The sequence below is a fragment of the Hyperolius riggenbachi genome, chromosome 1 (assembly GCF_040937935.1).
Source record: "Hyperolius riggenbachi isolate aHypRig1 chromosome 1, aHypRig1.pri, whole genome shotgun sequence".
NCBI lineage: Eukaryota > Metazoa > Chordata > Amphibia > Anura > Hyperoliidae > Hyperolius > Hyperolius riggenbachi.
Window position 1 is genome coordinate 327,879,327 of NC_090646.1, and position 15,521 is coordinate 327,894,847.

General features: G+C 40.3%; 1 protein-coding gene across 1 annotated transcript in view; it reads left to right on the forward strand.

Moving 5' to 3' along the window:
- Window positions 1-15,222, forward strand: part of ONECUT3 (one cut homeobox 3) — a 173,444-nt gene extending 158,222 nt beyond the window's left edge. The window contains exon 2 of the mRNA XM_068271184.1: window positions 14,930-15,222. Coding sequence (XP_068127285.1) covers window positions 14,930-15,222 — 293 coding nt within the window. The remainder of the gene's footprint in view (window positions 1-14,929) is intronic.
- The last annotated feature ends 299 nt before the right edge of the window (window positions 15,223-15,521 follow it).

Here is a 15,521-nt window from a genome sequence, read left to right on the forward strand (position 1 = left end):
TTGCGATAAGTAATGATAAAATTATAGACGAATGAATGGAAGGAGCGCTGAAAGGTGAAAATTGCTCTGGTGGTCAGGGGGTAAAACCCCTCAGTTGGGAAGTGGTTAAAATAGATGGCTGTTTGTTATGAAAACAATAAAGTATGTGATCCAGACATTACAACCTGTGACCACAGGTGGTGTTAATTAATGATGCACCAAAGAACATGCCAATTTCTTAGACTAAGATTAGAACATACGTGATATACTTTGGTTAACCTCACTTCAGTTAGCAGTATCAGATCTAGAAAGATATCATAAATACACCACTTGGATCATAAATCTAATTAAAAATGGTATTGATGTAAATTTGATTAGAAAAGACATATAGATTGCTTTTGTTAATAAGCCAAATAGCATCATATATGTACGCACCTGCTAAGATCACCAGATAGATTAAATTGTCAGAATGTACCAGTTAAAAATAAGTTTGAATTTTGTGCATCACCTTGAAATCCCCTAAAATATGCCATCTTAGAAACTTATGATAAAAGGCCTGGCAGGCTGGTATATTTATTAATTGAGCCTGAAACTCTACTGAGATGGACTGAGACCTAACTGAAAGAGACTCTACCTTCCACTGTGATTCTAGAACCCAAGAGAGGTAATATGCATTATTCTTGGTGAATTTATTGACAATAGCTTATATAGACGCTAAAGAATTGTCATTTCAAACTTCAGCAGTTTTAAGTTTTTTTAGATAATTTTTTTTAATTTCATTTTTTATATACCAATCAGTAAGCTTACTATTTAAATGCAATTGAAAGCTTAGGGACAACTACCCAGCTTTGTTTGATTAAGAAATAACTACTTAAAATTCTTTATACAAGAGTAGAACTATATACTACTGATAAGGATAAAGCTATTTTTGTGTGCACCATACATTGTACAATCTCGAGACAACAATTATCGATGGAGGATAAAATCTACAGAAGAAGAGTTGCTATATTATGGGACTTGTTTCACTAAAGGAACTTTGAAAGTGTATATTGGATGATGGACAACAACCGGTGAGATGTATATTTCTGTATATATGCTTTATTTATTTTTATATTAATACAATTTTATAAAATCCAGTTGTTGACTGTTGCGTAATTGTTCCAGAGGTAATCCTGTTAACCTTAAATTTTCTGTTTATAGTGTCCACAAGTCCACTACTGGCAAATTTTGATTATGACGAATTTTAGACTGTCCCTTTAAGTAGTTAATAATCATTTAAGACAGATATTGATAAGTTATTTGACAGCCATGCTCCCCTTGCACAGGCACAGTGTGGCTGCACTCATACACAGAGGGAAGCATGGGCAGGGTAGCTCTTGTCGGATTTGCTTGGAGGGTCCCCACAATTGATCAGTGGGTTTGAGGACAATAGGGGGAATATCAAGAATCCAGAGACTTTCCTCTACTAAGGTAAGCATGCAACTCAAATTTTCCCCTCAGATCCACTTTAACATGAGCCTCTCCTAACAATAAATGCCTGCACATCTGTTTACCTAGGTTTTACTTCAGGAACATTTACATTGTGTTTTGCAAAGCTGATATGTGTACTCAAAAAAGGGATTTTTTTTTCTCCATGAACATAATTTATAACATAGCTTAGTGTTAACAGAAAATGTATTTCTTGCTGTTAGACAAATAGATACTGCAGCATATTTCAAGTGGCTATCTCGACATCATCAGTAAGAGAATATACATATCAATATGTTGTTTTACTCTCCTTTCTGTGGGCTCTGCTAATAAGCAGATGAGAGCTTGCAAACTTCACATCCAAGATCCTGCTGTTAGTATATCTAACTGAAGCAGTGATTGATTTTCTTTGTATGCAGCTGTAATAAGACAGATGGAGGAAGAATGAGGTTGTGCAACATCAGCAAAATTCAGAAACAATGACTGATCATTGAACAAGCCTTGTTTTTATAAGAATGGTATTAGCGTGAGCATGTGAGGATGTGTGTGTGTATGTGTGTGTGTGTGTGTGTGTGTTTTAACATGGAATTCAGTGGTTGTACCTTCTGTATTTCTAAATTTTTCTTTTAAATGTAGACACTAACTGCACTGTGTCTACAAGGCAGAGGTGTAGCTAAGGAGCTTTGGGCCCCAGTGCAACAAAAACCTGCCAAGGACATCTACAGTATGAGAGGTGTAGGCAGAGGAGGGGAACAGTTTGTTAATGATTACCACTATTCAAAGCATATATAGAAGTGATCATTACCAACAAAGCACCATTGAAGAGCTAATACTGTAGTTGAGGAAGGGCCTCTGGTCAAAGGCCTGGTGCGGTCGCAACCTCTCTGCATCCCTTCTTGCTATGCCACTAGCTCAATGCAAATGGAAAGATGCTGCTTGCCACTGAATTATTATTATTATTTAGTATTTATATAGCGCCGACATATTACGCAGTGCTGTACAGTGTATATATATATATATATATATCTTGTCACTAACTGTCCTTCAAAGGAGCTCACAATCGAATCCTTACCATTGCCATATGTCTATATTATGTAGTGTAAGTACTGTAGTCTAGGGCCAATTTTTAGAGGGAGCCAATTAACTTATCTGTATGTTTTTTGGAATGTGGGAGGAAACCGGAGTGCCCGGAGGAAACCCACGCAGACACGGAGAGAACATACAAACTCTTTGCAGATAGTGCCCTGGCTGGGATTCGAACCAGGGACTCAGCGCTGCAAGGCGAGAGAGCTAACCACTACGCCACCGTGCTGGGGACATATATAATAATGTAGAATCTAAAGAGAGGTTTATACTGAAAAACTAAGCTACAGACAAACCCATTCAACACAGATTGAAGGTGGCCACACACTATATATATATATATATATATATATATATATATATATATATATATATATATATATATTTTAGACTAGCTGATGGCCCATATGTATTTAGCTGGTGTTGGCTCTGCATAATTTTTCTAACCCTAATACACAATTACTCAATTACTTAATGACTTAGTTTGTGAGCTTTGTGGTCTTTGGAATCAATAATTTGCATTGAAATGAAACAAATCGGATTGGCTGTCTGTGGCTCCACCTCCTTTTCCGAATTTGAAACCCAGTCACCCCAATGACCATCTGTACCAGATTTGAGGCTTGTGCCATTAACAGTGCAAGAATGGCAGCAATTAAATATTCCCCTTGAAAATCAATAGGTGAATTTTGAGTGGCTTTTATAGGCTCCACCCACTTTTCTGAATATTAATCCCAGTCACACAGTGACCAACTGTGCAAAGTTTGAGAACCCTGCCATTAACAGTGTAAGAATGGCTGCAGTTTACATTTTCCCAGTGAAATTTGTATTTGTCTCTGCCCATTTTCTGGTTATGGGGATAAAAAGTATCCTATATGTTATTCCAGGTAATGTACGTGTTTCCCCTAAAGTAAGACATCCCCTGAGAATAAGCCCTAGCAGGAATTCCTAGCATGCTTGAAATATAAGACATCCCCCGAATGTAAGCCCTAGCAGCAGCCCACATGACACCAGCAAGTCACGCTCAATGCAAAGCCTGGATACAGGAGAGCAGCAGTATAATGTGAGTTCTACAGTCCTATATATGTGTCTGGCAATTTGTGTTTTTGTTGGAGCCAGCCCTCTTGATCTGTCTTGATAAGCATCAGCAGCACTTCACCTCTTCACCTTTTCCCAGGACACACAGCTTATCTTATTTTAGCTCTGGGTAGCCTGACAGAGTTCTCTGCCTGCAAGAAATAGACTCTTACCCACATGATCAGCAGAATCAATTTCTTGTAATTTAGAGCCAATATCTGCAAACCACAAGCTCTGTGCATCCTGCTTGTGTTTCAGCATGGCATGCAGTATATACATTTTGTATAGGAAAACTACCACTGTTTCCTTTAAAATTAAGACATCCTCTGAAAATAAGCCCTAGCACATCTTTTGGAGCAAAAATTAATATAAGACAGTGTCTTAGTTTTGGGGAAGCACAGTATGTGTGTGCTAAATTTCATTCAAATCTATTCAGCCATTGTTGCGTGATTGAGTAACAAACATCCAAACATTCAAACATCCATTCTTTCACATTTAGATGATCTAGTAGATAAAATAGAAAGTATTGTTGCTAGTTTTGCAGATGATCCAAAGTTATGCAGAATTATCAACACACAGGAAAATAGTGACATACTGCAGGAGGATCTGGCTACATAGGCAAAATAAATGGAATATGAAACTCATTATCGAACAATGTAAAGTTCTGGTTGTACCAGTAGTGTAGCACCATACAAAATAAATTGTATATGGATGGGAACATCAAACTTGGTGGAGGTGTAATTGTTGACAATGAGTAAAATAATTGTATGCAGTGCCATGCAGCAGGAGCTAAAGCACATAAAATTTGTGGAATGTATGCAAAAAGGAAATAAAAACTTGCTAGCGTAATACTGCCCATTTAACAAACTGAAATATGAAATATAGTTCTGGGCACCATATTACAGGAAGGACAATGGAGTTTTGCAGCAAGTACTCAGACTAACCGCCATATCGATCAGAGAGTATGGAGGGTCTCAGGAAAGATCATTTAAACTTGACTTGGCTTATTTAGTCTGATGAAAAGATACCTTAGAGGTGATCTAATTAACATGTATTTCTACATCAGAGGGCAATACAAAAGCTTGACAGATGAGTTTTTGTCTTAGATTTAGAAATGGGATTTTTACGATAATACTGATTAAAATGTGGAATATCTAACTACAGGAAGTAGTTATGGCAAATTCTGCATTTTAAGGGGGCTTTCCTTGTATTGTCTCCGCCTACTTTTTGGTTATGGAGATAAAAAGTATCCTATATGTTATTCCAGGTAATGTACTATGTGTGTGCAAATTTCATTCAAATCCGTTCAGCCATTGCTGCCTGATTGAGTAACAAACATCCAAACATCCAAACTTTTGCATTCATAAAATTAGTAAGATTATATATTTAAATACTTAGATATAGACTTACATAATTACAGTCATTTTTTGTCATTGATTGTAACAGTTGAAAATCTGACCAATGTATCACACATTTGTTCACGTGTCTATAAATCAAGAAATTAACAATCTATCCTATATCATTCAAGAAAATTAGCCACTTCTGATCAATTTATATCAATAAATATGGGAAATTCGATCAGGTCTCTCACTTGAATAAAAAAAAAATATATATTTTTTTCTGTACAATCGATATTGAATCGAGCCAGGTCGTCGGATTCTGTGCATGCGCGAATTGGTTGCATTACCCTGGCTGAGGGACAGCCGCTATGAATAGAGCCCTAGGACACTGGCTGAGGATGGAGCTGTGGCAAGAAACGCATAGGCTTCTAGGGGCTGGAGAAAGCCCCAGGTAAGTAAATCTGATTTTCTTTTAGTTGCCTCATGTAGTCTTTAAAGGAATCATCAGGCAATTTGTTTTAAAAAAAAAACAGTAGTTCTGCGCCTGCGCAGTAAGCCACGTACAACGTGGGCTTGATTGACAGCGGCGGTTCACGCAGGTGCAGTAAGGATGACCTCGGGGTCGGGGAGCCTGGGACAGTGGCGGAGAGCGGAGCGGCCAGCGTGGGGCAGAGAAAATGCTTAGAACAAGAAAATGTATGCGTGCTCAAACACCAATACTGCAAAGCGGTTGCCCTGCGGGAATTAGTTAATGTTACATTAGCACTATCCAGGAGTGCCACAGGGAGGCTTCCCAATACCCCCATACAACTGGGGGGGGGGCGCGGGGCCTCAGGCTCTCTCACTGCCTGGGAACCACAGCGGCACCCCGGAAGGGGAGGCTGGGTGGCACAGGCGACCCCCCCCCCAAGCGTGGCCAGCGCCGGAGGGGAAGCCGTCCGCACCCACCTCTCAATATTAAAAACAGGCACTTACCTTAACGTCCATTGCGTTCTGCTACATGTGCATTAATTTGGGGGCACCACATGGGAAATGAGTGAAGCATGGGTCACCCCAAGCTTTGGAGCTTAGGGCTGGCTTACACACAACACTCCAGAGGGGGGGGGGGGGGGAGGGAAGGACAGGCACAGACAGCTCACCCCAGGGCTCACACCACCTAGAGCAAGCCATCCACCACCTGCCTCCAAAGAATACAACTAAGAAAAGTGAGACAGAGAAAGCCCCAGGTGAGTAAAACTTATTTTTATTTGCCTGATGATTACTTTAAGGAGGAATGAAGCTCTTTTAAGCAATTCTGCAACAGCATTTCCAATACTTACTGTAACTTTTCCACACCAAATGATTTTCTAAACACTGTGGGAGTGCCAATTCAATTGAATGTTGACTTCAGAAGAAAGTACTGTTTTTCCTGTAGACTTGGTTAAAGCGACCCTGACCAGAACAATGAAAAGTCTTTATTGCACATATAGTTGTTGAAGAAATGCACTGCTGTGTGTTCTGAGTATGTTTTGACATATAAACCTGTTTAAATATTTCTTATTAGCAACTGTAAATAGACTGCAGGAGAGCCCCAATGAAGCAGCACTCCAGGTTAACTCTTTCAGTGCAAATGTGAAACCAAGTGAAACCTCCTTTTTTAGGATTTTCATAACTTGCAATGAAGATTTTTTACTTCCATAAATGTTATCATGCTTTGGCTAATCTTTTAGAGAAGAGAGGAAGTTTTGAGTTCTGTTCCACTTTAAGGGCCCATTTACACTGGGTATTGCAAAACGCTAGCAAAATTGCTAGCGTTTGCTAGCATTTTGCAAAGTTATTTTCCAGCAATTACAGTTTGAGAAAGCGATTTTGGACCAATTGCATTTTGTGATTCTTTAACATTGAAATGGAATCACTCCAAAATACAACAAAAAAATGCTGCATGCACTGTGTTTGCGATTTCAGCAAATCACTAATCCCTGATGATTGCTACAATGAGAACACTGCCATATACTTTGCATAGCAGTAGCGCTTTTCAAGACACAAGCGATCACCAACGATTGAAAGAACTGCTGAAAAACCCTTCAGTGTGAATGGGGGCTGAAGGATCATCAAAATCCCTTGCCATGCAAGTAGTTTCAAAGACTGCACACAAAGTAGCAGTGCTGTAAGTATCAGAGGAGCACCCCTTTCAGATACTGGGAGGCCCTGGGCATCTTAAACCAATAACCTACCTCCCTTCAATAAAGCCATCCCTCCAGGCTTTCATCTGCTAACCACTGAATGTAAACGGCAGCAGGTGGCAGTACTGAAGTGAGGGATTAAGCCAGACTGGTCCAAGTGTGTTTACCTATTCCACCAAAACATTTCACTGTAGTAGGGAAGTTGTTTGATGACAGCCAAGGACTAACAAAAACTCATGATGCCCTTACGCCTTACGTTTCCCACCATAGTGACCCTGGATCTTAACAACTGCCGGACTTGTACTCCCCTGCAAGTTGGCACGAAAATAGCTTCATTACAATGTTTACAGAATATAAAGGATAAATGAACACAATCAAGGAACGAAATGCTTTAAAATAGTCAAAGATAGTAAAACCTTCTTACAAGGGTATAAAGAGTTTAGAGACTAAAAATATAAAAGCCTGATGCATAAACGTTGAACAAGGAGTTGAAATCAGTGCATACATTTCTTCTGGCTGCCACAATTTGCTGAACATATAATCTACTATACAAATGTAGAAGGTAGGCATTTCACAGTAAAATAAATACACATAAAATTGAAATCAAAACAAAAAAAGCATTTCCTTAAGTCAGAGCGCTTCCTTCATAAAATGATGCAACACAATAATATCAGAAGGCAGCGCTACACAACATAGATGATAGTCTCTGAAAGGCTGAGATGACAAATATAAGTCCATAATATAGATGTCCAAAAACACAGGCTTGAATATATTCTCTGTAGCCTCCAGATATTATTTTATCATTTACTATGTTAACATATGATTTAGCTCACTATCAACATGATGTGATAACTCTCTGGGCTTGATTCCCTAATCTTTCCTGTATGCTGATAGCAAATGTTTGCAACTTGCAGCAGGGCCAGCTTTCCTTTCTCTTATTGATGTTAGTTTAAAGGGAATTAGCGTATAAAAAAAAAGTATTGGGCTTGAGGAATGCCCTATAAAGTATATGAAATGAACACAATTATGCAATGAGTAAAAGTTTATCTCGGATCCACTTTGAGGCCTGGAACACACTACAAAACGCTATTGCTAATCGCAGTCGCTAGCGTTTTGTATGAGCAGTTTGTAAGCGATTTCATGAGCGTTTTAGGGAGCGATTTTAGAAAGTGTAATCAATTTGCCAGCGGTTGTGTAGCGATTAGCGTTTTAAAGTCTAATTGGTCCTTTCAATTATTTTGAATTTTTTTACAGTGTACATTAACTTTAAAACGCTAGCAAAATCGATCCGTGCAAGTTTTGATGAGTGATTACACCAGTGATTATATACTTTACATTGAAGCGCAAACGCTAACAAAATGCTGCATGTCCTGCGTTTGCGATTTTGCTAATCGCAATCGCTTCTGTGGAATTTGCACCATCCATTTACATTGACAGAGCATTTAGGGAAATCGCTAGCGATTTCTCACGCTCCCTAAACGCTCAAAAAATCGCTCTAGTGGGTTCCAGCCCTAAGGGGGAAAAATTCCTTTCCCGCACCATGTATCGAGGATCATAATCAGCTAATTACAATTATGCAAAATTTCACATACATTTTCGCAATTATGCCTATATGCAACTACAATTTTTACATTCAATTGATTTCCTATAAACATTCGTAATTTTGCATACATTTTCATGTAATTTCCACATCATTTTATGCCGAATTTAGCGGTGAATAGCAAAGCGCACATGTATGCTATTGTCACTAAATTGGCTATATTTGTTGAGGAGAATAGTGGAAGAAAAATGCAAAGAAGAATGTTTTTTAACCTCAGAAATGACAGTTTTAAAACCAACTTTCCTTTTTGTATTTAAAATTGATTTTCTCAGGGGGCGTGGCCGGCAGTGCATGGCGTAGGACGCATCTCGGCTTAGCTCCTCACCAACACGATCCTGCAGTCACATCTTGAGGCATTTCCAATGCCCTCATCTACCCCAGAACTGGACCCCAGCCAGCCATGACCTCCAAAAGCTTCTCCCCAGGTCACCGACACCATAGAGAAGCTCCGGACCTACTGACACCGCACCCAAGATGGCGCCGATACATGCTCTCAGCCTACCTCGGATGACGAATCCTCCAACCCCGCCGCCAAAAAGCCCAGCCTTGCCCAGATACTACAGATGGTGAACACCTGCCAGGAAAGTCTATCCTCCATTACCTCCACACTTAACAGCGTTCGGGGCAGACGTCTCCTTCCTGCGCCAGGACCTGCACACTCTTAAAGGGAACCAGAGATGAACGTTTCACACAAAATAAACATATCAGTCGATAGCTTGTAAAGAATAAATGCTCTACCTGATAATTTCGCCGCTCTGGTGTGCCTTTTTTAGTGTTTTTTATCCATTATTGCTCCAGGAAAAATCAAATATGGCCGCTGGCTCATATCCCTTCTGCTTCCGGGTTATGAGTTGTTCTGGATGTGCTGTCTAGGCTATATGAGACTAGGCTGCTATCTAGGCTATATGAGAAAGGCTGCAGCCTTTCATCTGTGTGCTTTCATTTTGGTATGATGTGCAGCTGCCTGTAGGAAGTCTCTCTCATAGGAATGAAACTGCAGTCATCATCAGTATCTATGCAGACAGAGTGCACACAGATCACACAGATCATATTGCCACACGTGTCTGTTTCAGAGATTCTCTCTCAGCAGCAACAGCCCCTCCCATGTCTTTACAGCTCTCAGTATGCAAAGCCAGGAGGTGGCAGGCTTAGGCTTGAAAAGACTCCACAGAAGAGTGACTCAGCTATAATAATTCCAGGTCAAACCTAGACTGAGCCAGTCGGGGATTCTTATCACAGCTGCTAATAGACTAATTAAGCAGATAAGAATGAAACTAAAAGCAGGGTAGGTGTTTACTGTCATGTTCCCACTGATAAATGTAATAAAATACACGAGGATGCTTTGTCTCTGGTTCTCTTTAAAGACCAGGTTAAAGAAACGGAGACCCGCATCAGTGATTTGGAGGGCAAGGTAAGACCTCAACACTTGGAGATGGGCAGCGCACAGAAGAAAATAAAAGGGATGATTGACAGACAAGAAGACCAGGAGAATAGGCTCCGCAGGTCCAATGTGCTCATTGTCGGTTTACCCGAGAAATCTGAGGGTTCCTCCCCTGAAAAGTTCACGGAGGACTTGCTAATTGAACGTTTGGTAAAAACTCCATCTCCTCTGCATTTATTGTAGAATGCGCCCACTGAATTCCATCTAAATCTCCTATTCCAGGCACCCCTGCAAGAACATTTATATTTGAACTCCTAAACTACAGGAACAGGGATGCCGTTCTACGTGCTGTAAGAGACAAGGGCGTCATCATACATGGCAACGGTACTATTTCTTTTTACCCCGACTTCAGCACCAAGGTACAATGCCAGGGCGCGAAATTCACTCCTCTTAAAAAGAAGCTGCGTGATCTTCATCTTCCCTATGCTGTGACATTTCCCGCGAAACTCCGCATCCTAGATGATGGTAAAGCCATTTTCTTCTCTGATCCAGAGGATGCACATCGCTGGCTAGTGGAACGATCCCAGAGCTCCACAAGCACTTAAAGCAACAAATACACCTAGACAGTGGCGTAGCTAAGAAGCTATGGGCCCTGGTGCAAGTTTTGCATTGGGCCCCTTAAGCATGCTATACAGAACAATCGATACAGTGCACCAAAACCAACCAAGGACAACCACCGTGTCAGAGGTGCAAGAAGGGGATGGGAAGCAGTGTAATAATGATTAAAGCCCTGGCAGGCTGATATATTTTATAATTGAACCTGAAACTCTACTGAAATCGACTGAGACCTAGAGACTCTACCTTCCATTGTGATTCTAGAACACAAGAGAGGTAATATGAATGATTCTTGGTGAATTTATTGACAATAGCTTATATAGACGCTAAAGAATTGTCATTTCAAACTTCAGCAGTTTTAAATTTTTTAGATAACTTTTTTATGCTATACTTCATATACAATCAGTAAGCATTACTATTTAAATGCAATTGCAAGCTTAGGGACAACTACCCAGCTTTGCTTGATGAAGATATATCTACTTAGAGTTCTTTATACAAGAATAGAACTCTATATACCATTTTTTAAGGATAAAGCTATATTTGTGTGTACCATACACTGTACAATCTCGAGATAACAGTTATGGATGGAGGATAAAATCTACAGAAGAAGAGTTGCTATATTGAAATTGACTTGTTTCACTAAAGAAACAACTGGAGAGATGTATATTCCTGTATATGTGCTTTATCTATTTTTTTATATCAATATAATTTTATAAAATTCAAATGATGACTGTTACGTATTTTTTCTAGAGGTAAACTTGTTAACCTATAAATATTCTGTTTATAGTGAGCTACGCGCCCATTGCTGGCAAATCTTGATTATGACGACTTTTAGGCTTGCCCTTTAAGTAGTTAATAATCATTTAAGGCAGATATCAATAAGATATTTGACAGGAGGTAGTGCAGCATGAGGGGAAAGCATGGCCACACATAGGCAGGGAGGGGGGACAATCCCCTGCATCAATCACTGGCAGCAGACGGCGGGCAGGAAGGAGCACATACCTCCATCCATGCGCCAGTGGTTCTGATCTCTAAGTGTCTGACGCTACTTCCTGTTTAAGCAGGAAGTAGTGTGAGGCACTTAGAGATTGGACCTCTGCGGCAGATGGAGGTATGTGTTCCTGCCCGCCTGCTGCCACTGATTGATGCAGGAGGGGAGCGCACTGAGGGGAGAGCCCGAGGTGAGGGAGGGGGGGGACTATCCTCCCTCCCCGCCAATGTGTGGCCATGTTTTCCCTTCATGCTGCGACCCCTCCTGCCCCCAAAACAGCCTTGCGCGGGCCCGGGGCCCCATCCAAATTTTTGCAGGGGGGCCCGGTGATTTCCAGTTACGCCCCTGGTTCTATTGCACATTATGGATGTATCACGTCTTTATTCAAAGTTCATTCTAGCACCAGTACAACAACAACAAATCATTTGTAAAACACGTTTCTCCCTGAGTACCGAAAGCGCATAACAAGGCAATAACAAATGTATTATGGACATATAAATAACATCATGATCAGGGAGCTAATGCTGATATAATATCATAAGCAATGATATATCCCTGCCACCCAACCCTGTAGAATGAAGTCAGAAGAGATGTTTCCATGCTAAAACTCCTCAAACGCCAGCACTTAAAGAAAAGGGAGTATGGAAAGAAAGAAATTAATTAGGGAGATAGAAAGGAAAAAGGTAGAAAGTAGAGGCACCAGGGGAGGGTAAAGCCACCATAGTTTTTCTGTAAACTCCCACTGGGGTCAAAGTCTAGAATGAAGGGACTTGTTCAACTTGTTGTGAATTTGGCCAACTATTGATAAAGTTGCAGAGAGTGTGGCTACATCTGGGTTTAGTTCATTGCGAAGCAGTGGCGTAGCTAAGAAGCCGTGGGCCTCAGTGCAAGTTTAGCATGCTATACATAACAATTGATACAACACACCAAAACCAATCAAGGACAACCACAGTGTCAGAGATGCAAGAAGGGGATGGGAAACTGTGTGTTAATGATCACTACTATTCAAATTAACTATAGAAGTAAATATTATCAACACAGGACCAATAAAGAGCTAATACTGTGTTTGAGGGGTGGGCCCCTCAGGGCCCCTCTAGCCCAAGGGTCTCAATGCGGTCGCTACCTCTGCACCTCCTATTGCTACGCCATTGTTGCTAAGGTATGGGTCCCAAATTTTTATAAATTTTGAAAGGGGATCATCTGACATGGCTCTCATTTTCTTAAAAAAGAGACCGTTTCTAAGCCTAGTTCTAAAGCGATCCAAGCTTCCATAAGCTGTTTTGCCGCCATAAGGATATGTGTCATTAAAACATATAAAAATGTACACATTCCTTGGGGCCTGAATCCCAGTAAAGCCTGTATCGAGTTTTTGGGGAAAGTGAACTCGAAGACTGTATACAACATATGGTATGACAGGTCATGTGTATGCTCGGTGTGTATTTTATCCCACAAGTGGGGCTTGCACTCTTTTGCAGGTAGGCACTTGTCCGTTTTTAAGTAGCGCTGTTCATTTCCTTGCTATGTACTAATTTAATTCGTTTTTGGTCAGCTGCTCCCACTTAACAGCGATGCTTTTGGTGTATATGCAGAGCTTCTGTTTGGGTTCAAGGTGCGTTTGTAGTTCCTGGGGGGGGCTCAGCACACCTCTGATTGGAGGCCATTCGGAGGCGGCCTGGTGTTGCGCTGATCCACCTTTTGTGCAATATTTCAATTTTACTTGGTAGCGCACCCAGGCTATGCATATACATAGGTTAGGATGTAATTAGTGTTATAATAGGTTGCATGCAAGCTGTTACAGGAAACCAACATCCTCCAGTGGTAGACAGGTCATGTGTATGCTCGGTGTGTATTTTATCCCACAAGTGGGGCTTGCACTCTTTTGCAGGTAGGCACTTGTCTGTTTTTAAGTAGCGCTGTTCATTTCCTTGCTATGTAACAACATATGGTATATTTTAGTCCAGAATCTTTTTACATTAGGGCATTGCCGTCACATATGTATAAAGGTACCCTTTTGCCCACATTGCCTAAAGCACCTATCCAAATTTTGATTTCCTAATTTAGACACACTGCCTGGCACAAGGTGCTAACAGAATTATACTCTGTAATTAATTTCTACTACATTTGCATTCACAGAAAACTTAGCTATAGCTTTCCATACATTCTGTAGATGTTTTGTATCCTAGTTCATTTGTAGATCGCTTTCCATTTTAATATATTAGCAGAGGTGTTTAAGAAAAGAACATTATGTGAAAAGAGATTGCATTTAGGCCTCCTCAACAGCTGAACTGAGAGCTTTTCAAGCTTGTCTCCCACCTGCCCACAACTGGGCGCCGTTCAACTGCAATTTAATGCAACCAAATGGCAGCATTTGTAACTCCATGGCTTAATTCAGTTATCTTCTGTTTAAAATAACTTTTCATCAATCTGCAATTGCAAAAGTATCAAAAAGTAGGTAAAAATTCTGTCTAAATTATTATAAGTATTTTCTTGTTTGCTAGTGGGTTGAAAGACATTTTATTAAAAAGGTGTGACAATGTCACCTAGGAGAAAACTTAAGAGAAAAAGTGAATTGAATGAGGCCCATGTGTGGTACCCTTTTAGCAAAAAAAAGCCTTACGTCGCATCTGAGAATGGCCACAGCTACACTTATATATGATGCAATGCAGTGGCTGTCTTTCCACTGCCTGTCCCAGACACTCACAGGTGCCTGGCCAGTGCAAGGGAGCAGCTGACAGATGGTGAAGTAATCACTCCCTGTGTGATTGAGGCTTTAGGATGCTATAAGCAAAATGATGCAGTGGTATTATTTCCAAGGAAAATCAATGGCGGTAGAGTGTAGCAGAACACCTGAAGGTTGCGAAGAAAAGAGAATGAGCTATGTAGCAGAGTTCAGGATAGACCATAGGGCAGGGTATAATAACAGTTTAATTGCATATAATTAAGACATACAGTTTATAGTTATCATCTGCATCAGGAACTCACGAGATACAGTATGTTTTAACTGGAGTCACTTAACTTGGCAATGTTAAGTTTGGTTGAGAGGCAAGTATTGTAAACTTTTGCCACTTAGTCTCGGCCATGTTTTCAGATTCACTTACATTCTCCAATGAGCTACAACTGAGAAAATGTTTATTAAATCAGGTCCAATATATTTCACAGATTTCCATCTAGTTCCTCATGTAATCTGATCCATGTTCATGATTGTAATTATTTTAAATCTCTACATTTTGCTTTCAGCTTGTAAACGTAAAGAGCAAGAACAGCAGAAAGACCGTAACCTTCAACCAAAGAAGCAACGCCTGGTTTTTACAGATCTTCAACGCCGTACCTTGATTGCTATCTTCAAAGAAAACAAGCGTCCTTCAAAAGAGATGCAAATAACTATTTCCCAGCAGCTGGGCCTGGAGCTCAACACTGTCAGTAATTTCTTCATGAATGCACGCCGGCGGTGCATGAATCGATGGCAGGAAGAACCGGGAGTCAATACTGGAATGCCTTCAGCTTCTGTGAGCACCTTCTCCAAAGCATGAGCATTTTAGCTATTTTCAAAACTTCACATCCTGAAATGAAATCCCCAGTTCCTATTACCACAAAATAAACACACAGAAGCATTAAAAACATTATACAGTCAGATAACCAGACAAATAGTTTAAATGAAAGGTGCAGTTAAATGGGGTTATGTTCCAATAGGTTTCTAAGCTTACAATTTCAAATGTAAACTAAAATCATTATTTCAGGTCATACACGTTTATTTTACACATTTTTATCTTACCAATCCCCCCCCCCCCCCCCCCCAAAAAAAAAAAATTAAATAAATAAAAATAAAATA